Source organism: Sinocyclocheilus grahami, unplaced genomic scaffold (assembly GCF_001515645.1).
Source record: "Sinocyclocheilus grahami isolate Dianchi unplaced genomic scaffold, SAMN03320097.WGS_v1.1 scaffold222.1, whole genome shotgun sequence".
NCBI classification, from domain to species: domain Eukaryota; kingdom Metazoa; phylum Chordata; class Actinopteri; order Cypriniformes; family Cyprinidae; genus Sinocyclocheilus; species Sinocyclocheilus grahami.
The window spans coordinates 2,423,160-2,448,962 of record NW_015505401.1 but is presented as its reverse complement, the minus strand read 5'-3'; the positions used below and the strand labels follow the sequence as shown (position 1 = coordinate 2,448,962).

The window sequence follows — 25,803 nt, the reverse complement described above, 5'->3', positions numbered from 1 at the left end:
ATCTGATTGGCTTGAGTAGACGGTGGGTGGAGTCCACGTATTTGTCGATTGTCAGCACGTCTTGACGGAAGTCACAATTCGCAAATGCACAGGACGCGATTCACAACGTTTGAATCCAGTATAGCGTTGTTCCCATATAGCCGTGATTTAAAGCTTTCTCTGGCATTTTCAAAGGCACGTAACATAAAATACTGTGGCTTGGCATGATACACAGTCTAATGGTCTAACGAAATCCAGTTTTAAACATCTTTTACTGTACCCATTGTATGGCCCTTATATGACCTATTTGAGCCAATGCAGATGAATGAAGTTTTCTCAGGACGAGACCGCCCTGATTGTAAAGCAAAACGTGATTGGCTATAGCGAGATCGTGCTACGATTGGTCAGCGAATGTGGCTGTTATCTGATTGGCTTGAGTAGACGGTGGGTGGAGTCCACGTATTTGTGGATTGTCAGCACGTCTTGACGCAAGAAATGTTTCACAATTCGCAAATGCACAGGACGCGATTCACAAATGCGTGCAGCTATCTACAAATGCACAGGACGCGATTCACAAATAAATGCCAGGCAAAGTTGTGGTTGTGACATAAATATATATTTGTGAATATGTTTTTTATTTGCAAATCTCATTTTTTTTATTTGTGAATTTAATTCATGTTTGTGAAACTTTAAGATTTATTTGTGGATCTCATTCTATTTATTTGTGGATCATAATCTATTTATTTGGAATTAAGCAACAATTCTACCCCCATAGCTTCATGGCTCTAAAATTTAGAAATGTTAGCACACTGCCAAAGAACCTGTTCTGACTGCGTGCAGCTGGTTTCTTCTAACCACACTGATGAAGATTTGAATGTTGTGATAATAAGTTATGTCCAAAATATGCTGCGTTTATAAGAACGATGGCTGACTTAATGCAACTTGAAATCATTAGATTATATGGAAAAAAATCTCTTACAATAGCAATCAGTGGATGTTGAATGGATGGCTAATAAAACGTAGGCTATGTTGATGAATTTAATTCCATTATCTGTAGGTGAAAATACAGGCCTATTTATAGTCCTAATTTATAGTCCTAAACATGCACTTTTCACTTTGTTTTATGATCTTTCCTGATCATAATGCGTTTTCCAAATGTCTCTTGCAAAGTCATGTCTTCAGAAGTCAACTGATAATCTGTTAATCAGTCTGTTAATTTAAACTGAACATTTGCTATAAATCACCTTTGTGTACATAGTGCTATTTACTTATATTTATAAATATAATTACAGAAATATAAATATTTTATTCATTTTTATGTCTAAGTATATTCAGTTATAATATGTTCTGTGTAAAGTTATATATACTTTCGAAAATGATAGTCCTGTATAACTTAAAACAAACATTCAATAACATAAATAGATGTTACAATTAATAATTGTGCAATATGGATCATTAGCATTTTTTAATTTTATTTATTTATTCACTTTAGCACAGCAGATATAATTAAAGCAAAGCTAAAAAATAGTAATATGTGGGTAAATCTGGACTTAAATCTGCTTTTAAAAATATGACATGTTTGAACACGGCCAGAATGTGCGCATTGAGAAACACGTTCAAATTTGTCGTCTTAATGCGTACTCCCCTCACTTGAGGTCTTCGTACTGAGTACGCTGATCCATAAGTGTGGGTGGTTGCACTCCCCCTTGATTTAGAGGGTTGGTATGTTGAGTGCTTGCTCCCTAGAGCTCTGTTCGGCACTTAGGTAACTGCCTCTGGCGTTGAGTGTAACTAGGTCTCCTCTCGCTTTAGAGAGTCGTTATTCTAAGACCTCCACTCTTAAGAGCCCCTCAACTATGGTTGAGTGTTGTTAGGCTTCCTCTCGTTTAAGAGAGTCGTTCTGCTGAAGCCACTTTGCATAGCTCCGTTTAGGCAGTATTAATGTGCAGGCTCTTGAGCCTCACTAACTGACCCTGGCGTTGAGAGTAGCCAGGTCTCCTCTCATTCTAGAGAGTCGGTATGCTGAGACCTCCACTCTTAGAGTTCCGACTTTGGTAGGTGAGCGCTGGCGAGTTTGAGCCTGCCTGTAGAGGTTGTGGCCTGGGTCCTAGCAGAAGCGATCTGGCGGGGGCAGGGATGGTGTTCCTTGAGTCCTTGACTTAAGGAATCCAGTTTTGGGCACTCATCCTTCAGCATTGCGGCGTGGGTAGACTGTTCCCCTAGTGCCCTCTAGAGGACGCAGCGTTGTGTTCCCTTTCGAAAGGGAACGTCTCAGGTTACGCATGTAACCATGGTTTTTTTTTTTTAAGGGTATTTTTTTTGGTTGTGGTTTTAATAAAAAAATTTTTTTTTTTTTTTTTTTTTTTTTGGTGTTTGGCTTAGTGTTATGTTAGAATCATTATTATACTCATACCTTTTGTTCTTAATATTTTGAATTGTTTTTAGCTTTATTTTTTGGTTTTCATTTCAGTGTTTAGTTTTTAAATGTTGTATGCATTGTCATTTTTATTTAATTTTTTTTATTTTCTTAAGTGTGTGTGTGTGTGTGTATAATAATAATAATAATAATAATAATAAAAATATATATATATATTAGTATTTATAGAATTTTAATTACTTTACTTTTTCTTTAAGTCGCTTTGGATAAAAGCATCTGCTGAATGACGAAAAGAGAGAATTGTGACAGTGGATTCAATAAGTATTCAGACCCTTTCATTTTTATATTTTGCTAAGTCTTGCTAAAATGTTTCAAATACTTAAGAAGTAGTGGAGAGTGGGGCACAAAGTAACACTTTTTGACTTTCTCAAATTGTGTAAATCCACTTTTTTTTTTATCCACAGTAATTTCACACGTCTAGTACAAATGTCGCTTTGTTTCATAATTGCGGTTTATACGTTTTTCTTTATTTACCCTCAAAAATTGGAATATAACTTTTTACTGTAGCATTTTGAAGTTATGGACCCATAAATTAGGCTGATATGACAATACAATAACAGGAAAAATAGCATTATTGCCCCAAATGGTGGCGCTATATCTCAGCTTCCTTTGAAGGTGCGTTAAAATTTCTACTTTGGTCTTATTCCCAATGCACTTGACTGTCACCACGCAAATTTACAGACATTTTTACTGTAGCATTTTGAAGTTATGGACCCATAAGTTTGGCAGATATGACTATACAATAGGAGAAAATGCATTATTGGCCCAATTGGAGGCGCCATATCTCAGCTGCCTTTGAGGATGCGTTAAACCTTACACTGGAGCCTTATTCCCTGCGCCCTTGACTGTTACCATGCAAATTTCATTTAATTTTCACTGTAGCAGTGTTATGTTCGCCTTTGAGGATGCGTTAAACCTTACACTGGAGCCTTATTCCCTGAGCCCTTGACTGTTACCATGCAAATTTCATTTAATTTTCACTGTAGCAGTGTTATGTTATGGACCCATAAACTTGGCTGATATGACAATACAGTAACTGGAGAACATTGCATTATTGGCCCAGTTGGAGGCGCTATATATCAGCTGTCTTTGAGGGTGCTTTAAAAGTCCCACTGGGGCCTTATTCCCAGGGCCCTTGACTGTAAACACGCACATTTTCAGACATTTTTACTGTAGCATTTTTATGTTATGGACCCATAAATTAGGCTGATATGACAATACAACAAGAGAAATTGCATTATTGACCACATTGGTGGCACTATATCTTAACTTCCTTTGAGGGTGCATTAAAAGTTCCACTGGGGCCTTATTTCCAGGGCCCTTTACTGTGACCATGCAAACGTCAAGACATTTTCACTGTATCATTTTTAAATTATAGACCCATCAACTTGGCTGATATGACAATACAGTAACTGTTGAACATTGCATTATTGCCCCAAATGATGGCACTATATCTCAGCTTCTTTTAATGGTGCGTTAAAATTTCTACTGTGGTCTTATTCTCAAGGCACTTGACTGTTACCATGCAAATTTGCAGACATTTTTACTGTAGCATTTTGAAGATATGGACCCATACGTTTGGCAGAAATGACAATACAGTAACTGGAGAGCAAGTGGGACGATGCAATTCCTCCTGTTATTGTCATATCTGCCAAATACCTGGATCCATAACTTAAAAATGCTAGTGTAAAAATGTGCGTGGTTACAGTCAAGTGCCTTGGGAATAAGACCTCAGTGGAACTTTTAACGCACCCTCAAAGGAAGTTAAGATATAGCGCCACCAATTGGGCAAATAATGCAATTTCTCCTGTTACTGTATTGTCATATATTCAAAATGCTACAGTAAAAATACTGAAACTGTGCGTGGTTAAAGTCAAGTGCCTTGGGAATAAGACCACAGTAGAACTTTTAACGCACCCTCAAAGGAAGTTATCTGCCAAATACCTGGATCCATAGCTTCAAAATGCTACAGTAAAAAGTTCTGAAAATGTGCCTGGTAACAGGCAAGTGCACTTGGAATATGACCTCAGTGGAACTTTTAACGCACCCTCAAAGGAAACTGAGATATAGCGCTCCCAATTGAGCCAATAATGCAATTTCAATGCAATAGGTCCATAACTTAAAAATGCTTAATGTCATGAATGCAATAGCTCAAGTCTGTATTGTCATATATGTAAAATGTATAGGTCCATAATTTCAAAATTGTACCGTAAAGATGTCTGAATCTTTTCAGACATTAAAGCCTCTAATGAAACTTTTACCGCACCCTCAAGGACAGCTGAGATTTTGTGACTCCAATTGGGCAATCAGTGCAATGGCCTATTCAACTGTATAATTACATATGTCATATATATAGGTCCATCTTCTAAATGGTACAGTAAACATGTCTGATATATATATATTATTTATTTTTCATTTTTTTTATTTTTTATAATGGATAAGCACTCTTAAGAAACTCTCAACACGCCCTCGGAGACAACATGGTACAGTAACCAACAATGCAATGGCTCATTCAGTTAAGTCATATTAATTTGTATAACGCATTTCACAACACATTGTTTCATATATATATATATATATATATATATTATAATTATTATTATTTTGGTGACTGAGTTTAAGCAAACATTTTATTGATTTATTTTTACTTTGTGTTGAATGCAAGCTTCTCTTACATGCTCCTCCACTTTGAAACACCTTGGCCTAGTTACGTTTTCCCCAACCCTTTGGCCTCAAGCTGTAAGTGTGAACATACTATTCTACAGCATACTGAGCATCCGCACATCGTGTGCAATGATTCATAGCACACCACCATACAAGGCGGATGGAGTCAGCAGAATGGGATTACTCTGCCCACACCAGTATACTGTTAGTTGTGCAACAGTGATGGGCTTTAAAATTAGGTTCCTAAAAACAGCCTTTTTTAAATTAATTATGGTGTTGGATGGAGTGATTGAAACACTGTGACATTGTAGTTTCTTTTGGATTCTTGTGGCTTCATACAAAATTGCCCCCCCCCCCCCTGTGAAGTGAGACATGGAGGCTGCTGTCTTGATCTTATAATGACTCCCAATCAGATTAAACTTCCACGCTTATTCGTAATCTGTCGCATACACCTGCCGCCACAGTTGTAGTTTGTTCTACTTCCTTAACCAGTCAGAGTCTTGAAATGGATATGCATTGTTTTGGACTTGCCGAAGACATGATTTTTTTTTTGCTCGGTGCTACAGGTGTGCACTACCATTCATATGTTTGTTCGTTTGTTTTTACTGCATTTGTTTGATTGAAATTGCAATTATAAATGTAAGTTATTTCTGTGAAAACATTTTAATGAGAAAACATTTTAATATGACGATTTGGTGCTCAAGAAACATTTATCAATGTTGAAAATAGTTGTGCTGCTTAATGATTTTGTGTAAACCATTATACATTATTTTAAAAAGATTATTTGATGAATAGACAGTTTAAAAGTATGGCATTTATTTGAAATATAAATATTGTTACCATAACATTCTTAACTCACTTTTACTATCAATTTAATGCATCCCTGCTGAATTATATGAATATGCTGTATATTAAATACTGACCCCTAACTTTTGAATGGTAGTGTATATGAGTTTGATTTTAGTTCCCTAAAAGATGTGTTCTGCCTAAGCACATGTTAAAAGCATAGTGGAAACACCATCCTCTGTGATCATGCGGAAGTGTTTTTTATTACTTTCAGAGAAACTTTGCAGTCTTTTGTGAGCTTTTTTTGTTTTTTTTTTAATAAAGGGAATATCATTGCTTGCATTTAGTTATATGCTCATCTTTCCACATTAAACAAGTATTAGTTATTATTAGTCAGTCAGATGTCAAGCTCTTTGTCCGTGTTTTGCTGTATGTGGGACTCACAGTTGGGCTTTTGCTGTTTTTAGTAATGTTGGAAATCTGACCTCTTACAGGTTTTCTGCCTTCATGAGCTCCAGATGAGAAGAGGCTGAGCAGAGGTTCTGTGAACTGCCCTGAAATTAATTTTGCAGGTGAGTTATTACATATAACATGTATTATATTCTGTGTCCTCCTTTCTGTGCTGGATTAACGTGCATGAAAATACTAATTTCCTCAAATGATTATGGGTGGTATTATGATATCCAGAGATGCTGAATTAAATGTTGTTGCCATTGGTAAAGTACAACAGAGTTTTCTTGTTTCTACTCAAAACCTATTGTATGTGTTTCTATATAAACACACATTATAGGATTGTGTAGCTGTAATCAGCATTCGACAGTAACAGATCCAGGTTTTGTTTGTAGAATATCTGTTTGCGTGTCTCTGATCATCTGGACGGACTGTTGTGTGTAAAGATGGTCTGTTTGTGGTTAAAGTCCTTTTCTCTTAAATTTCATCTCATTCGTAGTTCAAGGCCCTCAGTGATACAAGATTTCAAAGACTACTTGAATGGATGATTCTGATGCACTTAGCTGACACTGTGTTACGTATGGGCTTACATTTCTGCCGTAATTCTGTGCGGGAAAGATCATATTTTGAGCGCACACAAGTGCATTTTGCACGCGCGCGATCTGAGTTTGTGGAGAAAATGTTCGTTTCGCAAAGAAAAAAAGTCTTTCGAGCGCACGGAAATCAATTTTGCATTTAAAATAAGTTTTTGGATGTGTGCAGACCTTCTCTTTTGCGCGTGCAACGTTCCACTAGCTTGCTCACCTGATGTCCCCCTCAGTGCTCGCTAAAGGCCAACTGCTTGCTTGCTCAACACAACCCAGCATTACAATGTGCCATAATTCCAGCCAATCAGAGACCGAGGCTGCTAAATTCTGATTGGCTGCCTTGACAACCAATCACAACATTTCTTGCATTACCTCGACAGCAGAAGAGGAAATATACAGTGCATGCATAATTATTATGCAAGTTGATATTCTGATCATATTTTTTCTAAGCACATTTTACCAATTCCAAACGACATCAATCTTAACTACTATTAATCTTGTATTTAAAAATTTATAATTGAGATATAATTATTCATGAAGGCTGAAGTGAAAAATGTCTTGTATTCAGGTGTGCATAATTAAGCAGATTTTCTTTTACAGATAAAATGAGCCAAAAAAGAGATTTAACTCAGACTGAAAGTAAAAATTATTAAATGCCCATGATAAATATTCAAAACTAATACAATACTAGAAATTGCAACGTGAATGCATAACCATTGGACAGCAAAATGCTCAGTGGGTCAGCAGGGTCAGTCAAAAACATGTGGAGAAGAAAAGATGCATGTTAACTGCAAAAGAATTAGGAATTAAGGTGAAGAATTAGGTGTGAAATCACCAGGAACCATTTAGTCTCTAGCGCCACAGTTTTCCAGAACTGCAATCTACCTGGAGTCTCCAGAAGTACAAGGTGTCAGGTTCTCAGAGACTTGGGTTAAGTATAGAATCCTAAAAAATGACCCCTACTTAATAAGAATCGCATACTGAAGTGTAGTAAAATGCTTGAAAACTGAGATGTGTGTATATATATGCTTTATAGACAGATAAGTTGAGAAGGACCAGCACCACATCCTCTTGTACCACTGAAGAATTTATCTTCCAGAATCTGGCAGTAAGTTTTGGGAGTTCATTTTTAGTTCCTCTCGAGAGTTTCTGTAGAAGATAACCTGCTTAATAATTATGCACACCTGAATGTAAGGCATTTTTCACTTCCAGCCTTCATGAACAATAATATATAGATTATAAGTGATTTAAATACAAGATTAATAGTAGTTATAATTATTGGTAAAATGTGCTTGGAAAAAAATATAATCAGAATATCAACTTGCATAATAATTATGCATGCACTGTATATTTCCTCTTCTGCTGTCGAGGTAATGCAAGAAATGTTGTGATTGGTTGTCAAGGCAGCCGATCAGAATTTAGCAGCCTCTGTCTCTGATTGGCTGGAATTATGGCACATTGTAACGCTGGGTTGTTGAGAGCGAGCTGTTGGCATTTTGCGAGCACAGAGGGGGGGGCATCAGGTGAGCAAGCTAGTGGAACGTTGCACGCGCAAAAGAGAAGGTCCGCACACATCCAAAAACGTATTTTAAATGCAAAATTGATTTCCATGCGCTCAAGACTTTTTTTCTTTGCGAAACGAACATTTTCTCCACAAACTCCGATCGCTCGCGTGCAAAATGCACTTTGTGCGCTCAAAATATGATCTTTCGCACACAGAATTATGGCAGAAATGTAAGCCCATAGTTACGGGGCTGACGAGACGTGAGACATGCGAATCCATGTGCAAGCTTTATTAAAGCAGAGGAGGTCAGAAACATAGGCAGGGTCGAACAGTGGCAAACAGGTATATGGCGGGCAAGACACAAGAATAATCCTAGGGCTAGCGAAGGTCAACGAACGGCGAACATAATCAAAAGGGCAAGACTAAAGGGATAAAACAGGCAAAGATCAGAAACCGAGAGAAACAGACAAGGCTAGGAAGCTAATGAGGGCTCTGTAGAGTAGCTATCAAAACGATACACGCTAAACAATACTCTGCCCTTAGAAGGAGTGAGATGGAGTGTTAAATAGTGAGTGAGTGATATGAAACAGCTGTGTGCAATCAGTGCTGTGTGCCATCAGTGCAATGAATTATGGGATATGTAGTCCGGGGTGATATGCAACAGCGTGTAGTGCGAGAATCAATGCAAATGGAAAGGGTGACCTCTGATGGCTAGCAGACGGAAGTTCATGGACCGGATACGTAACACACTGCATGGATAAAAATGTCTCTGGCTTGTTTTAATCATAACCGTTTGACTTTCTCATTCTGTTTTGAATGAAAATGGAAAAGTAGCACAGAATGATGGAGTGAATAAAGATTCTGATGTGGGCCTGCTTCTTCCTGTCCCCAGGTGCATGGTTCTCATTGCTATTGAAGACCAATTTTGTCTTAGCCGTGAAATATAGCCCTGCAATATAGGAATAATGGCCGTTGCCAATGCCAAGTCTGGCACAGGTAAGCACTTTAGAGCCTCTTACAGGTTTATAGGATGCTTTATAGATCATTAGTGTGCGTGATTTTTGTGATATCCAAATATATCACAAACACACAGATGGGACAGTTGGCATGGCTTCAGTGTTTTTTTTTTTTTTTTTGTAGACGAGTGACCAGTTGATGAATGATGATATTTAACAGAGCTTTATATGGCAGCAACCTGGTAATTCTTTCTGCAACATTTGCTGGATAGGTGAATAATACTTGTTGAGGAAAGGTGTGCTAGTATTTCTATCATGATGACTCTCTGAAGAATTTAGCATGGTAATAGATATGATTAATTAATGTATTTGATCTAGGCGGAGTAGATCTGATTCGCTGCTGGATTGCTGCTGCTGTTGGTTATTGCTGTTTTTCTAGATTATTGCTGCTGCAAAGCAAGTACAGGAATAAGACATACTGCTGCTGCACAAGTAGCATATATATATATATATATATATATATATATATATAATAGCCCGTAGCATATCTAGGCTATACAGGTGGAGCTGGGGAGGGTGGAGGGTTTCAGAGTAACTCTGAAAGCGTGCTGCGAAATGCTTTAGTGGATGCCAAACAGCCATTTAAGTGTAAAGCAGTAAGCTTATTGGCTCTGTATGGAACATGTACCAAGCAGCTTAACGCTGTGAATATCATTAGTTTGCACTACCACCCATCAGCCTGCAACACAGTAACTGCAGTGGACTTTTAATCGATTTTGATCAAGTTCACATCTATTGACTGCAGGTGATAGCTTTGGCAAACTGCTGCTCCTGAGTATGGGTCAGAAACCGCTAAGACCTCTTCAGTCCTTCTAGCCATATCATCATAACTCTCCCAGTGTCTAATGTATCTTGCCTCTGTAGAGAGGTTACAGAAAAGCACTGATGAAATGGCTCATCTCACAGGCTTAATGACCTGCATGTATGACCCTCAGCTCCGTGTTTGCTTTTCAGCTGCTTCCACTGACACCATTTTCTCTGCTGTGTTGTGTGGTTTGTTGCCTTATTGAGGGAGATGTCTCTGTGTGGGTTTGTTCACCATGGAAATGGTTACTGTCTGCACTATGTAAATTACTCCACTTCTTGATGAATATGCCCTTTTTTGAGGCTCTCAAGTTGTTTATAATTGTCTGAGTGCTTTCTGATGCAGTAATATACACATGGATTTTTGTCGTTCTCTGTTACTGGAAAGCAGTAGGTTGTGTAGTGTTGACTTGACTGTAAACAGGATCCAAAATCAACTTCCTGCCAAGCTGTGGAAACTATTTTTGAAATTTATTATCAGGAGTCTAAGCATTCATAGACTTGCTGACCTATGACATGCAATTCATGTAAATTTAAGTCCACATCCAACAAAGCTTCTGGTCACCCTATAATTTTTGGACTTCTCTTTGAGTCTAACAGTAAGAGGGAGTGATTTTTCTTTTGGAAGTCATTTGTCTTTTTTGACAAGTTTGTTGCTGTACCGGTTTCATCAAAGAAGATTCAAGATGGACTTTGCTGTAAATACCACATCATTGGACACATTACTGATCATCCATGTGGGGCATTGGCAGTGTTGCCAGATTGGATGGACGATTTCCAGCCCAAAAGCTCACCAAAACCCACCCACACCAATTAAAAAACTGCCCAAAACTTTAACTGTCCAAATAATGTAAGTGAATGTGCATCAAGGTTGATTAGGACCATTTTAACTCCTTAAAACAAAATAATACAAAAATAGATAAATTTCCCAGGAAAACAGATCAAATCAGAGTAAATACATTAAAGTGAATTACCAAATATGATTAAAATATGCAAGCAGTCAAAATGGCAAGAAATTAACCAATACCCTCGAAAAAAAATGCATGCATAATTTAATGTCAACCGTCAGAGTAAGCCAATATACTGCAAAAATTGCCCAATATTAGTGATCGAAAAAAGAAACTTAATTAGCAGGTATTTTACACATTCATGCACACCATTACAGTCAAAACTGTGTAATTCATTGATGCATACTGTATGATAATCCAACCATAAAAAATTAACAACCGTAGTACCTTACCTTCGTGTCACACTTTACCTTCAGACAGAACTAGAGGACATCTTTTGTACAAATTGTAAAACATAATACAGAACTTTGCAAAAGTCAAAACTAATCAAACAGCAACTTTCAAGGATATACCAGTTTGGACCTTTTAAAAGATGTCCTGATGCAGGACAGGATTGTATAGTCAGACATTCAGTTTCGATTTTTGATTAATTCATTCTGATTTCAGAGTTACAATGATATTAGAGCCTTCGTGTCCTCTCCTTCCACAGGTGTAATTCATGTTTTGAGTGTAGTCACCTGCCCCATCTGGCAACCCTGGCCATTGGTGCATGGATCCCGATTATTGCCGCTTACGGCTATATTTGTTATATTTTGACTCCATTTCAGTATGCGTTGTGACTGTAGCTACACATTTAAACAATTTAATATCGTAGATTCTAATGACTTAATATTTATGTCAAAGAGAATAAATACTCACATTTGAAGCTTGGTTATGTTAATTTTGGGTCATACTTTGTAAATATGATCAGATAAACCTGATTGTTTAGCTTGTTTACTTTGTTTAAACTGGCTTTTTTTCTGTACAGTTTGCCTTTATATGTAAATCTTTTATTTTATGCAGTATTATTATATTGTAAAACTGTATGTTTGTATAATACACATACAGTTTTATATGCGTGCGCGTGTGTGTGTGTGTGTGTGTGTGTGTATTTTGTAATTTTTACAATTGGCAAGTAGAGTACTAATATTGAGCCATGATTGTAAAAATGCTCAGCTACATCTAGTTGGTCTAACTTGATTTAAGTTATTATATATATTAGTATGATCTGGTTAAACTCTAATCTTCCATTTAATGTATTTTGATACTATAAATCCTTAAGTACTATAGACTGTATATTTTAATCGTATAAAATGGGTATCTGCAGTTTGGCGTTGCTTTATTCTATGCTTTACAATCTTGGTTTTTATATCTATTTTAATAATGTGTGTAAATTGTGTGACCCTCAGCCATGCAGCAGGTGCTGGATAACCTCAAGGAGCTGCCGCCTTCAACAGGAGCCAAAGACATCGACCTCATCTTCCTCCGTGGCATTATGGAGAGTCCCATAGTTCGTTCCCTTGCTAAGGTATAAACTAATACTTAATTTTAACTCCTTCAGTTTGATAGCTATTAGGACACATCAAATAATTGATTAACATTATACTTGTTACGTTTTAAATCAGGCCCTGTTCTTGACAGCTATAGAAGGGTGGGCTGGCAGATATCCTGGGGAATATTGCAGTGGGATACATTCTAGATATTTATACTGTAGATATTGCTATATTAACTATATTATATACACTGAAAAAAGAGCAATATCTTGTACTTTCACAACAAAATTAACTTTTTCTCTGTATTGAATATTAAAAAAGAAAAAAGCCCTTTTTGTTCTCTTTCTCTGGAATGTCTGGATCATTGTTTCTACACTGGTGATTCCTTTCAACTAACTTTTTTTTTTAAAATTTATACCAAACAAGCCAATAATCATGTCTAGAACATTGGGGGGACCAATTGTTTTGAGGAAAATATAAAGACCAGACCACTATGGTAATGGTAGCCTATTTATTTAAAGAAACTAGATAAATAAAGGATTTAAATGGATTTATGGGTATACATTTAAAAGAACATGAATATTTGTAAAGTAATCAATCTGAACCGCAAATAATTATTTTTAAATCTGCACCTATTCAATTTCAGTTGTATTGTTGAAAACGCAAAACAGAGAAATGCTAGTCGTCGTCAATCAATTATGAATGACATGAATCACGTAAATGACAGACCTACTTCCAATTCAAAACGGTGTAATTTGACAATTAAGTTGAATAGTGTGCATAACTGGATCTTGTTGGTCATTTACATCATTGAAGGGGAACACTACAGTCGAGCCGACTGTTGCTGTAGTGACGAACGCAACTTTCATCACGCAATCGCTCTTATTTCTGTGTTTACTTCAAGTTTTCATTCTTACATTCAGCATTAACATCAAGTCAAAAGGGAGCTTTCAACTGAACTGTATAGCCTACATGCATTTTAGATGCTTATATTATGTTCTTGCCCCGTCCATGCAGTGAATGCACGTTATTGAATGAGCGTGTTTTTAGAACATTAATTCAACTGCTCAGGTAATTTCAGTGGTAGGCTAGGCTATGATACATATTCATGTATTAAACTCCCTGTAAGTTACAAACTCCCTGTGATAGCGCACCTGTTTTCGCTCCTTGTCAGCCTCTGCTTTTCTGCAACAGACTGAAGCTCTGCGTGAATTCAGCGCGCCTTGCTTTCAGCTAATAAAAGAAAAATGCTGCAATTTTGTGGTGTTATTTTATGATTATTGGGGCAGTCTCCAGCTATATCTTAAACTTCTCAAAATACAATCCACTTCAGATTGGTTTTAATCACTGCACAAAAAAATGAATGCAGTCTTTACCTAATTCTTATTGGGTGGGCAAAACCTGCCCATGCCTGGAGCCGGCCCTGTTTTAAATAATCCTTTAAATTATTAGTTAATAAGAGAGCTTATATCTGCCTCCTAAATATCAGCATAAACGTTCACATGTGCACACATTTTTGAGGCCAGGGATTGTTTGTTGTGTCACAGGTCATAAGAATGTGATGTACAGGGGGCCTCTTCTTATTCTTAATATAGCTGTGTGAAATTGTTTAAATTGTGAGATATACTGCTTGAGTTTCACTTTGTTTGATTAGGAACTAACACGGCTTTGTGAGAAACGTAGTCCGTGTCACTGTACTGTCTGTTAATTTTTCTAGTAAGAGTTAGTCTACAAGTGACTGACAGTTTGATCTGCATTAATGCCCAGTTTGTACGGTCTATTTCCTCTGAATAATCCTGTGCTGACACGGTTTTCAGTCCTTAATGATTTTTAAACATTTTTTTTTTATAGGTGTTGTGCAGGTTATTCTGGCAACCCCTGCCAGGGAGCAAACTGCGAGAGCGAGAAATTGATTGTAACTTATTTGTTTACTAATATTGTCTGTGTATATTCATGTAGATCTCAAAAAATAAAAACCGAATTGAAAGTCTTAAAAATTCCCAACACTCTACAATTTCAACCACATTTCAAATGATGTATTGCCTTTTTTTATAATTTGGCAAAATATGTTTCAAACATTTTTAGAAAGTTATTTTTCCTAAGGCTTATTTCTAGAGTTTTATGTATTTTAAATGCACATGATTGAGAACAAATTTTGCTTATTACATCTTCACATATTAATTCATGCATTTCACTGACTGATTGGTAAACAAGAATATTTGAAAGACATTGTGGTGGAAATGACACTGGAAATAAAAACTGGGTTTGATTTTCATTCAAATTAAATTCTTTTTTTTCTTAATTTCACTCCGTTTGTCAGTTTTTTTTTATTATGCATTTTTATCATTAAAGATTGAAAGTCTGATCAAGGGTAAAACTATCAAATGTATTAGAATATTTGGAAAAATAACATCAAAGGTATGATAGTTTTATTTTGTCATATTTAAAAAATCTTGTTTTAATAAATATCAAGCGCTGAGACACTTGATTAAATCATTATTCTTAATGACTTTGTACATTTGTTAAAACTCTCTCTTCCATCTGAAGTATACCTTGCAGTGCTTTTGTTAATCTAGACGTAATCCATTAATCGCTTTCTTGGCAAGACGCTCAAGTTATTTAGTCTCCGCCCACTCTCTCTCGCAGGCTCACGAGCGATTGGAGGATGTTAAGCTGGAGGCGGTGCGAAGTAATAACGTGGAGCTAGTGAGTGAGATCCTGTCTGATATGAGCAGTCTGACCACTCATGATGAAAGTGCAGCAGAACTCTGTAAGATCCTGAAGGAACCGCACTTCCAGGTACCAAACCTCTTTGTGTGTCTATCTGACTGCGACATTCATGGTAATATGTTGACCGTTTATTTACAACTATTCATTCACCATGTAGCCTTCTCGGCAGAAAAGGAAGTAAGATCACCTATAAGCACTTGAGAAATTGGACAAATGAGTTGATCCTGTTTTTTTTTTTTAAAGGAAGATGATTTATTTGGTGATTTCTTGTTTGTTCTGTTCTGTATTCTCTTGGTATTTTCAGTCCCTGTTAGAAGCTCACGACAAGGTGGCCTCTAAGTCATATGAAGCTCCTCCCACCAGCACCAATTCCACCAGCATGGCCAGCTCATCCCTCATGCCGGCTGACACGGTTCGCATGATCAGCATCCAGAAGAAGGCCGGAGAGCCTCTGGTGAGTGACAGATGTTCTCCGTTTCACAGGATTAGATCCCACAGTCGGTCAGATCTTTAGCTCCGCTTGTGTTTCAAATCCATGCAGTGCCATTTGGTTAGTCTGCATTGAAAAAGTTTGTTTGCATTAACAAGATCTAGACTTAATTGTTAAATTAGACCTTCATATACAAGTAAGATCTAAGGCCAACCAGTCTCGAGCAGCAGATCTATAGTTGGCAGCCTGCAGTGTTCTAACACCTAGTAAAATGTCATTGTGTCTCTGCCAAGGTCAGAAATTCACGAGGGTGTTGGTTTAAAAAGCCACTGAAAGCAAGCTTTATTAATTTATTGCACATTTCATTATATTAAAAGCCACTGAAAATAACATTTATTTAGGGATGTTTTAAAATATGATTTCATATAAAGTCATTTTCAGTGGCTTTTAATAGAAGATAATTTAATTTATAAAACGGATAGTTCCGGTCCTTGATTCTGATTGGTTGAGCCGCGTTCAAAGCGGTTGTAAATTACACTACAAACATACACCTTTGTTTACTTCTGTGTGTTGCTCGGCAACCACTTTGTTGGAACCACAACTGTTTCTGAGGAACTACATTGTTTGGTGGAAGAATACTGTTTTTATTTATATCATTAGTCTTTATTTGCGTTGTTTTATTCTGTGAAACCTTACTACGTATATGGAATAACCGTTTTATAAAAGCAATAAGCCCCGTGAAGCCGTGGTTTACAGTGAATTTATAACAGCTAAGGGGCGTTGTTAGGCACGATGCGAAGCGGAACCCCCTTAGCTGTTATAAATTCACGGTAAACCACGGCTTCTTGGGGCTTATTGCTTTAATAATATAATATCCCCCTATCTATCTTCCCTTAATAAAAAGTATGTCTGACTCTTTGTGCCGGCATTTCTGCGATTCATAGTGTCGTCTCTTTTAGGGTGTAACATTCCGGGTGGAGGATGGTGACCTTGTCATTGCGCGTGTTCTGCACGGCAGCATGATTGACAGGCAAGGAATGCTGCATGCAGGTGATGTCATCCGAGAGGCGAATGGCCGAGAGGTGGGCAAAGACCCCATGGCATTACAGCACATGCTGAGGGACTGCAATGGAAGCGTCACACTCAAAATCCTGCCCAGCTACAGGGACACACCTCCACCCGCACAGGTCAGCGCACCACTGATTCACAGCAAACCCAATCAAATGACGCCCAGTTAAAACAATATTCATGAACTTTTTGTTGGTTACACAGCAGTCTTGTGTTTAGTTGTTGCATGGCACCGGGTTTCAGTTGTATTTATTTTTGGAATGCACTGATATCACTTTTTCCAGAACTGACTGATACTTTTATTTTTGGTACTGTTTGCCCATAACCAAGTACCAGTACATGTATTTTCATTGCATTTATAATTCTTAAAAATACTGGGTACAAAAACCAAAAGAATATGTATAATGTTATTTGGCTTAGTTCATTTATTAAATAGATTTTTCCTTCAGTTATGCAGTTTTGCACTTAATTATGCCCATTAAAACGTATTCTACAAGCTTTTGTTTCTTTCGCTATTCTTTTTTTTATTTATTTTTTTCTTCTTCTTTCTATGGTACTTTATATTCAAGTTGATAGCACATTAGAGCTGCTCCATTGCAGTGGTTCAGTACTGTAATCACAATACTTCCTGTAATAATGCAAGGAATCACTCTTTATATATAAATGATGAACATATTTTCTGAAACGAGTCGCATTTTTCTTTATCTGAAACATGCTGCGACTTATATTCCGAAGCGACTCATATAATGCAATTAACGTCAACAATCAAAACGTGTTGTTAAGCACATGCGCACATTTGTATTGGTGCAGAATGAGAGAGATATAGCCTAGTGCGTTTCACAGACTGCTAGTTTCACTTTTCATTTAGATGGTCTATGCTTGACATTTAAAATAAATGTTGTTTATAGTAATTGCCCCTATAATTTATTTACGATTTAGTTTTAATCTAAATGATGCATATGCCAAGTGAGCAAACGGCAATAAAGATCATGCAACAGAAGTCTCTCTCTCTCTCTCTCTCTCTCTCTCTCCCTCCCCTTACCGTCAAATTAGTAACTTGTGCATTGTTTTACTTACTTGCTTTAATAGACATCCTTAATTTCTAATAACTCCATTCTACTCTCTGTTTGTTCTGTTGTCGGTGATTCTTTGTCTGTTTACACTTCACAGCACTGTTCACATGCTGTTTGGTATTGGGGCATTTTAATCGGTGCATCCCTAATTTTATTACATTGTCTAAAATTTTAGTGATGGTTACGGGACAAACCCATACAAAATTAAATTTGGTGGACATTTGCTGCAACAAGAACTGGCATGAATTTGTACAAGATCATCCTCATCTCAACTGCTAGTATCTTTCCCTAATAATCCGATGCTGAGAGTACAAAATAATCTTGTCCCATAGTCCTGATTTTAGTGCTGTATTAACCTCCTGATGGCTTATGGGTTTGAACAGTCCTTGAGGAGGAAAAAGGAGAGACCTGGCCTCTGGGTGACTCAGAATGCCATCGGGCTGAAACTGAGCATGGTTATGCCTATTAATAACACGACCTGTGCTAAGTAGGGCAGATGGGAGGAGTTAAACATGCGCGCACACTTACTTTCTACTCTAAGGAGATCTAGGGCTGGAGAGAAATGGATCCTCATATACCTTTTTTTTATTTTTTATTTTTTTCTTCCCTCCATCAAATATTTCTCATGTTAGTAAAGTGTTTTGCACCACAATGAGTCATAATTGGGACATACAGGATTATAATGTGCAACATTTGGTGCAAAGAAATCGCACAAGTTAAGCAGGTTTTGCAGGTCCATGTATGATTACAGCACAGTTGCTGGTTCAAATCCTGATCCGAATAGGTTTAGGTCCTCAAAGAGTGCTGCTGCATATCAACCCTGTGAGTGTACTTCTAAGCAAGTAGGCTATGTCCTTTACCCACTTTCCTTGAATAAATACTGTTTGAAAACCTCACACAAGAGCAAACACCGGGGACGAGGGTTTACAGGGACCCGTTCCTTGTGCCAAACCTACATTCTGTCTTTTTTAGACCTGAACTTTACTCAGTGGCTTGGTCATGTGCAGTGAATGACCGCTGTTTGTTTACTGTTGGGAAATCATCACTGATAAAGATCCACCAGGATCCATAAATATTTCATGTGAAAATATACTGTTGTCCTTCATAGAGAAGCCCATTTACAACACACACCAACATAGGCTGTCTCTGTTACTATTCATTTATTTCCCAGGAGGATGCAGTATTCTATAGACAAAACGTTGACAATGTGAATTGGCCCCTAGCATTACACAACACAGATTTTGTCAATACAACATGAAAACGCTTTAGCCTTAATTGTATTTAATTTTATTTTTGGTTGGATATTTTACTTAAAAATACAACCTTCCCTTCATCATTTGAATAATGTCTTGGTCAGCATAGATTTCTTTTGCCTGTGAGCTATGACATGATTGCATTTTTTTAGGCTATAATTAGCAGCTTAAAATGAGTCAGATGTTAATAAACCGGTGTAACAACAATTTCTTTGCCCTTTAGGTGTATCTGAAGCCACATTTCAACTACAATCCTGATACCGATAATCTGATCCCTTGTAAAGAGGCTGGTTTGGCTTTCTCTAAAGGAGACATTCTGCATATAGTGAACAAGGAGGACCCCAACTGGTGGCAAGTGAGAAGCATATGATTTTTTAAATTTATTTTAAGGTCCAATTCTCGCAATTAACCAACCACTAACCATGCCTTTTGCCTCAAACTCCTCATTTTCTGCTTCTTAATAGTTAGTAAGGTGGTTAAGTTTGGGTATTGGGTAGGATTAGGGATGTAGAATATGTGCTTTATAAGTACTAATAAACAGACAATATGTTAATAATAGGTATGCTAATAAGCAACTTGTTAATAGTGCGAATTGGTCCCTAAACTAAAGTGTTACCATTTTTTTCAGTTCTTTGTTTTGGTCTGATTTCTTTTAATTGCTGAAATGTTTGACATTGAAGCTTTTTCGTTTAGGCATGTAATATAAATGGAGGCCGCACTGGCTTGATCCCCAGTCAGTTTCTTGAGGAAAAGAGGAAGGCATTTGTGAGGAGAGACCTGGATAGATCGGGTACAAAGTTTTTTTTTTTTTTTTTTTTTTTTCTTCTAGTTGTAAAAATTTTTTTTTTTTTTTTTTTTTTTTTTTTTTTTCTTCTAGTTCTGGATTAAATAATTTTAGGGATATATCCAAGTTCCTCCTATTGCATTTATGCTGTAAACAAAGTTCCACCTGTGGGTTTGTTTTAGGAATCCTCTGCGGGACATTAACTGGAAAAAAGAAGAAAAAGAAAATGATGTACTTGACCGCGAAAAATGCAGGTTAGATTTGCAGGGGTTCTTTGTTATTAATGTTTAATCTTCCAAAAGTTTAGTGTCATTCTTTTATTCGGCAAGGTTAGATTAAATTAATCAAAAGTGACAAATCTTTTGTAACCCTATAAATAGAGTTCTGGCATGAAACTCTAGATGGCGCAGTCCGATAGGTCTAACTCAATCTGACCTAATGACATCATCATCACATGGCACAGCTGATTGGTTCTTTCCTGTATCGGTAGCCAATGAGCTCGCTGCTCAACATTCAAATATATGATTAGTGCTTGCCGTTGCAGTTGCAGCGTGCTTCAGAAACCCTCCACCTTCCCCAGCTCCACCTATATAGATCTGCTTCGAGGTGATTCATGTATGCTATATGGGGGTTATTTCATGTACGTTATATTTGCAGCAGCAATATTTCTTACATGCTCACAGCAGTATGTTGTGGATGTATTGGCAGTAGCAAGTCTTGGTACTTGCTCTGCCGCAGCAGCGTAGCAGATCTATTCCGCCAAGACCAAATACATTAACATTGTCATGTACATTACCATGCCAATCCCTCCGAGAGTTGTCATCCTTTCCTATCAAAATGCTTGCTACCGATGCGAAAACGCAGAAAGTCAAACATCGTTTGACAGAAATGTATTTACTATTTCAAATAAATACTGTTCTTTTGAACTTTCTATTAATTAAATAATCCTGGATAAAATGTTGAGTTTCCGCAGAAATTTCTTGAGTACCAAATCAACATGTTTGAATTTTCCAGTCTTCAGTGTTACATGACCCTTCAGAAATTGTTCAGTTTCGCCATCATGGAAATAAATTAATTGTTGTAACATTAAAAATCTTAAGTAAATATTTTTGATCAAATAAATATACAGCTTTGGTGAGCATAAGAGACTTCTTTCAAAAACATAAAAAATAAATCTTACCATAAAAAAAAAATCTTAATGACTCCAAACTGTTGAATGGTTGTGCAAGTATTTTTAAAATGTAAAAATTAACTTTCAAAACCTCTCTCTTTCTAATAGAATTTGACCGCCATGAATTACAGATCTACGAGGAAGTAGCAAAGATGCCTCCATTCCAGAGAAAAACTCTTGTGCTGATTGGTGCACAAGGAGTGGGTCGCCGAAGCCTCAAGAACCGCCTGATTGTGTTAAACCCGCTGCAATATGGAACTACTGTACCTTGTGAGTATATAATTAACATTAAAAGGATAGTTCACCTTCAGTCGATGGTCCCCATTGACTTCCATAGTATGGGGGGGGGGGGAACTATGCATGTCAATGGGGACCAACTGAAGGCGAAGTACCCCTTTAATATTGTTAATTATTACATTAAGAATTAGTACATTTGTCATTTTACCAATAAAAAGTCGCACTCATCAGAATTTCATGTTTCTCAGTCACTTCTCGGCATCCACGCGATGACGAAAAGGATGGCCAGTCATACCGCTTTGTGTCCCGGGAGGAGATGGAGACAGACATCAAGGCAAGTTGCTACCTTGAGCATGGAGAATATGATGGCAATCTATATGGAACCAAAATCGACTCGATCCATGAAGTCATTCGCACAGGACGGACTTGCATACTGGATGTCAACCCACAGGTGAGTGGTTTTGTTAATGACACAGAGATGTTTTAGTTTGATATTGTACTGTGTATTGTATTCTGTAATAGACCATAGTCTTTACTTATTAATAGCTGGTGAGGATGTGCTACAGGATGAACTACATATTTTCATAATACTGTCCAGGGTAGGGATGTCACAAGAACCGATACTATGGTACCAAGTTACATTTTAAAATCTTGCAGGTACTTGTTTTTCTTCAGTAGTGTAAGTACCGATGGTAGCGACTAGCGAGGCTGATCTGTTTTCGTTCAGATCAAAGCGTAAACAATGCGTCGTTTATGTACGTGATACTCTCCAAAATGGCGCTATAGGGTGACGTGAAGGAGACGAATTGTTGAATAATTTAATTATTTTTGTTTTCTTTGCACACAAAAATGATTCTCGTAGCTTCGTAAAATTACGATTGAACAACTGATGTCACATGGATTATTTTAACGATCTCCTTGCTATGTTTCTGAGCCTTGATAGTGTAAGGATCTGTCTATGGGAGGGTCAAAGAGATCTCGGAATGCATCAAAAATATCTTAATTTGTGTTCTGAAGATGAACAAAGGTCTCACAGGTTTGGAACGACATGAGGGTGAGTAATTAATGACTGAATTTTAACTTTTGGGTGAACTATAATGTTTAAGTATTATTGCTATTTTTTTCCAGTGGTATCGTGTAATTTGTAGTGGTATCGGTACCGACTACTAGATTTTTGATATCGTGACATCCCTAGTTCAGGCCAGGGATTCCCAAACCTGTCAGTGAAACCCCTTTGACCTAAAAAAAATAAAAAAATACCTGAGATTTTAAAGTTGTAATGAAATGGAAGTAGCGACATACATTTTCTTCCATATTGTGAGGTAAATCCGACTGAAACTTATTATTGGAAAATGAAAAAATGTAGGACAGGCACTTTGTTGATTGGACAAAAGAAGAGCTGAATGTGAGCTTGCAGTCGATTGTAAGAAAGGGGCAGGGTTTAATGGAGAAGTATGGTGCTTTACTGGTAGCTTGAGATGATATTTTGATAAAAAAAATTACAAGATCTAAAAAAAAAACTAAATAACCTTCACAATAAGATCTTTGCAAAATGGTACAGTATTATTTTGTGGTGGTGACTTAATAGTAAACAAAATATCCAAAGTAATTATTTTTCCCAACATTATTTGTTCAGCTTTTTATAAACTCGCAAACCCCCTGTTGTTTTCTCAGTTTGGGGAAACCCTAAAATTCTGGTCTTTGAGGACCCCTGACACTGCACATTTTGAATGCTTCCTCAAGATCATTTTAGGACTTGGATATATATTAAATGTATACTGCATCTTAAAAATGCAATGCTTATTGTGCAAGAAAATGGGAATAGATCTGTCTTTTTGAAGATTGACAGTAATTGTCCTGAAGTCGTTCATTATTGTTAAAGGCTTGTATTTATTAGGCAAGCAGTGCTTAAATGTGGGTTAATTTAGAGATGCAACTGTTCTGGTTGCTGATGGTCTAATAGCACAGCACAGTGTCCGCTTTCTCTCAGAGACGGTGCCCGTCTTAATTCATCCATTTAAGCACCTACACTAAAAACATTAAAGTAAAAAAAAAAAAAACATTCGCCTGATAATCTTAGTAGTAAGTAATTACAATGTTGTAAATGTGAAAGTATGGGTGAAGATGAAGTCTGTGTGATTGTGCCTGTGTGCTGCAGTCATCAATGCAGTCCAGACATAAATGACTTCACAATGAGTGAAAGCTGCAAGTAGAGATGGCTGCTCTCAAAACATTGCTTCATGAAACTTTATTTTTTTTGCATCAGTGGTTCAGAACTTGTACCAAACTCACCAAGTCATGTGATTTCAACAAACGAGGCTTCATTGTCATACTGTATTGTTTTTAGTTTTTTTTAAACCTTGGTTTGCAAACCTTTCAAAATTCAGAGAGTTCACAACTAGACGTTGATCTGGTGAGCTCATGAACAATTGGCTAATGGTTTTTAAATTGTCTCGGATCAGTGTGATAATGTACATTCATTTTTAATGAATTTTAAGTTGTGTGTGTGTGTGTGTGTGTGTGTGTAATACAAAAAGAAAAATTATACCTAATTGCTTCTAATTGAGCTAGTTTGCCAAGCCCTGTCTAAAAACACACACCCTACCTAATAAGAATTACAAATGAATAAAACACAAATTAACTTTCATATTTAATGGTATTTAATTTTGTAGATTACATTTAATAGATTACACTTGCAATTGCTTTGGAAAAGGTGTCATTATGCAGCTTTTGTTGCGCTTACATTTTTGACCAAAAGGTGTCACCTGCCTGTGGTCTATTGAGCGCTTCAGAACAGTGAATCGGTTCATGGACCAATTGGTTTAGCTCACTCAGAGATTCAAAAAGCTTCTTTTCTCCCATCACTAACAAAAAGACTTTATTTGGTAAATGTGCTCTGCAGGCGCTAAAGGTACTGAAGACATCAGAGTTTATGCCATTCGTGGTTTTCATCGCTGCCCCAGAGCTCGACACACTACGGGCCATGCACAAAGCTGTGGTGGATGCTGGGATCACAACCAAGCTACTGACGGTCAGCCTCATTCCTGTCCATCAAATTCACTTTCTCAAATTTTTCCCCAATAATGTAGAAACATTGGAGTTACCATAAGCTCAGCGTTTGAGATATGGTTCTTTAGAAGTGTGATGACTTCTTTCTGTCTTTTTAGGAAACGGACCTAAAGAAAACAGTGGACGAAAGCGCCAGGATCAAGCGGGCGTACAATCACTACTTTGATCTAACTATAGTTAATGACAATCTAGACAAGGCCTTTGAGAATCTGCAGGCAGCTGTGGAGCAGTTGACCACACAACCACAGTGGGTCCCTGTGAACTGGGTTTACTGAGACGTACAGCGGTCCAAACACCTCATCATCATCATCATCTGTGGCATAACCGATGCGTCAGCGGCACAGAACACAAGTTCACACTGAACGGACCTAGCAGTCACTATGCAAATATACACTAGCCATCCAGTCACGACAGACAAAAGGGAAGTGTACTTATTTATTAACGTTTTTTTATTTTCTACTGACTAAACTTAAATACTCTGAGGGGAAAAAACAAATAGGATATTTTTGAATGGCTTGTCATTAAAATAGTGATTTAATAATTTTCCAAGTAAGTATAAGCTGCATTACAGTATTTAAAGCAGGGGTCTGCTTTCTTGCTGTAATTTTAGTGTTACAAACGTTGGTTTACAGTGCAGGCTTCATCTCGCATTTCTTACAGTTCCGTCACTACAGTATGTCAAGCAGCTTTACCCCCAGCTTCACAGTCAAGGCTTAAACTCTAGTCCCAGACTAAAATGCATGTTTGAGCTGTCTCAACTGAAAATATCTTGCTCTGACATATCTTAAAATAGGTCAGTGTCATTGTTCTGTGTCAAGATGCACACCTGTAATGTTTTCTTCTAAGGCATTTTTGTAAAAGTTTCTTAAATATCTTAATTTAACTAAGGCCTAGTCCTGGCTTAAGCTAAGCCCCATTTGTGAAACCGGGCCTCCGTTTATCCAGCTTCGGACTTAATAAGATCTTTATAAGTGTCATCTTGTTATCCTCTTTGATTTCCGTTAAATTCAAGGAACGCTAGGAGTAAGCCAAATGTAACTTTTACAATATCACAATAGCACTTTTTTACAGTCCTGTTATGTATGTACTATAATATCTAGGTAGTAATACTGAACCTAACCTTATAGCTCAGAGTATACTTCAGTTTTGATGTGAACGCTTAAAGGGGTCGTTCACTACAAAATCACCACCACTACTGAAACACGGGCCGGTTCAGTGCTGCCATCTTGTGGACAAACAAATTTGTGTGAAAAAGCTTTTCAGACAGATGCTGTGCTCTGTACATACTACATAGTATGCAAAAAAAGTATGCAAACAATAGTATTGTTCAAATTCATAGTAGGTGAAAAAGTACCTGGTTGACCAACTACTTTCACTAGGATTCTGAAGTGTGCGTTCGATGGACACTTTAATATCCCATGATGAGGCCACGGCAGAGGAT

General features: G+C 37.2%; 1 protein-coding gene across 4 annotated transcripts; it reads left to right on the top strand.

The window, feature by feature from the left end:
* The first annotated feature begins 6,358 nt into the window (after window positions 1-6,358).
* LOC107596657 (MAGUK p55 subfamily member 6-like) lies at window positions 6,359-25,141 on the top strand. Of its 4 annotated transcripts, XM_016287439.1 has the most exons (12): window positions 6,359-6,438; window positions 12,464-12,582; window positions 15,194-15,346; window positions 15,582-15,731; window positions 16,667-16,894; window positions 19,325-19,456; window positions 19,795-19,891; window positions 20,068-20,139; window positions 21,165-21,326; window positions 21,542-21,744; window positions 24,196-24,324; window positions 24,461-25,141. In XM_016287439.1, exons 2-12 carry the CDS (start codon window positions 12,466-12,468, stop codon window positions 24,635-24,637), a joined length of 1,620 nt encoding a protein of 539 aa, XP_016142925.1. In that variant the 5' UTR covers window positions 6,359-6,438; window positions 12,464-12,465; the 3' UTR covers window positions 24,638-25,141. The 4 variants fall into 4 exon arrangements, with proteins under 4 accessions (XP_016142925.1, XP_016142926.1, XP_016142927.1 ...); XM_016287440.1 differs by lacking the exon at window positions 20,068-20,139; XM_016287441.1 differs by lacking the exons at window positions 6,359-6,438; window positions 12,464-12,582 and having other exon boundaries at window positions 15,308-15,389.
* The last annotated feature ends 662 nt before the right edge of the window (window positions 25,142-25,803 follow it).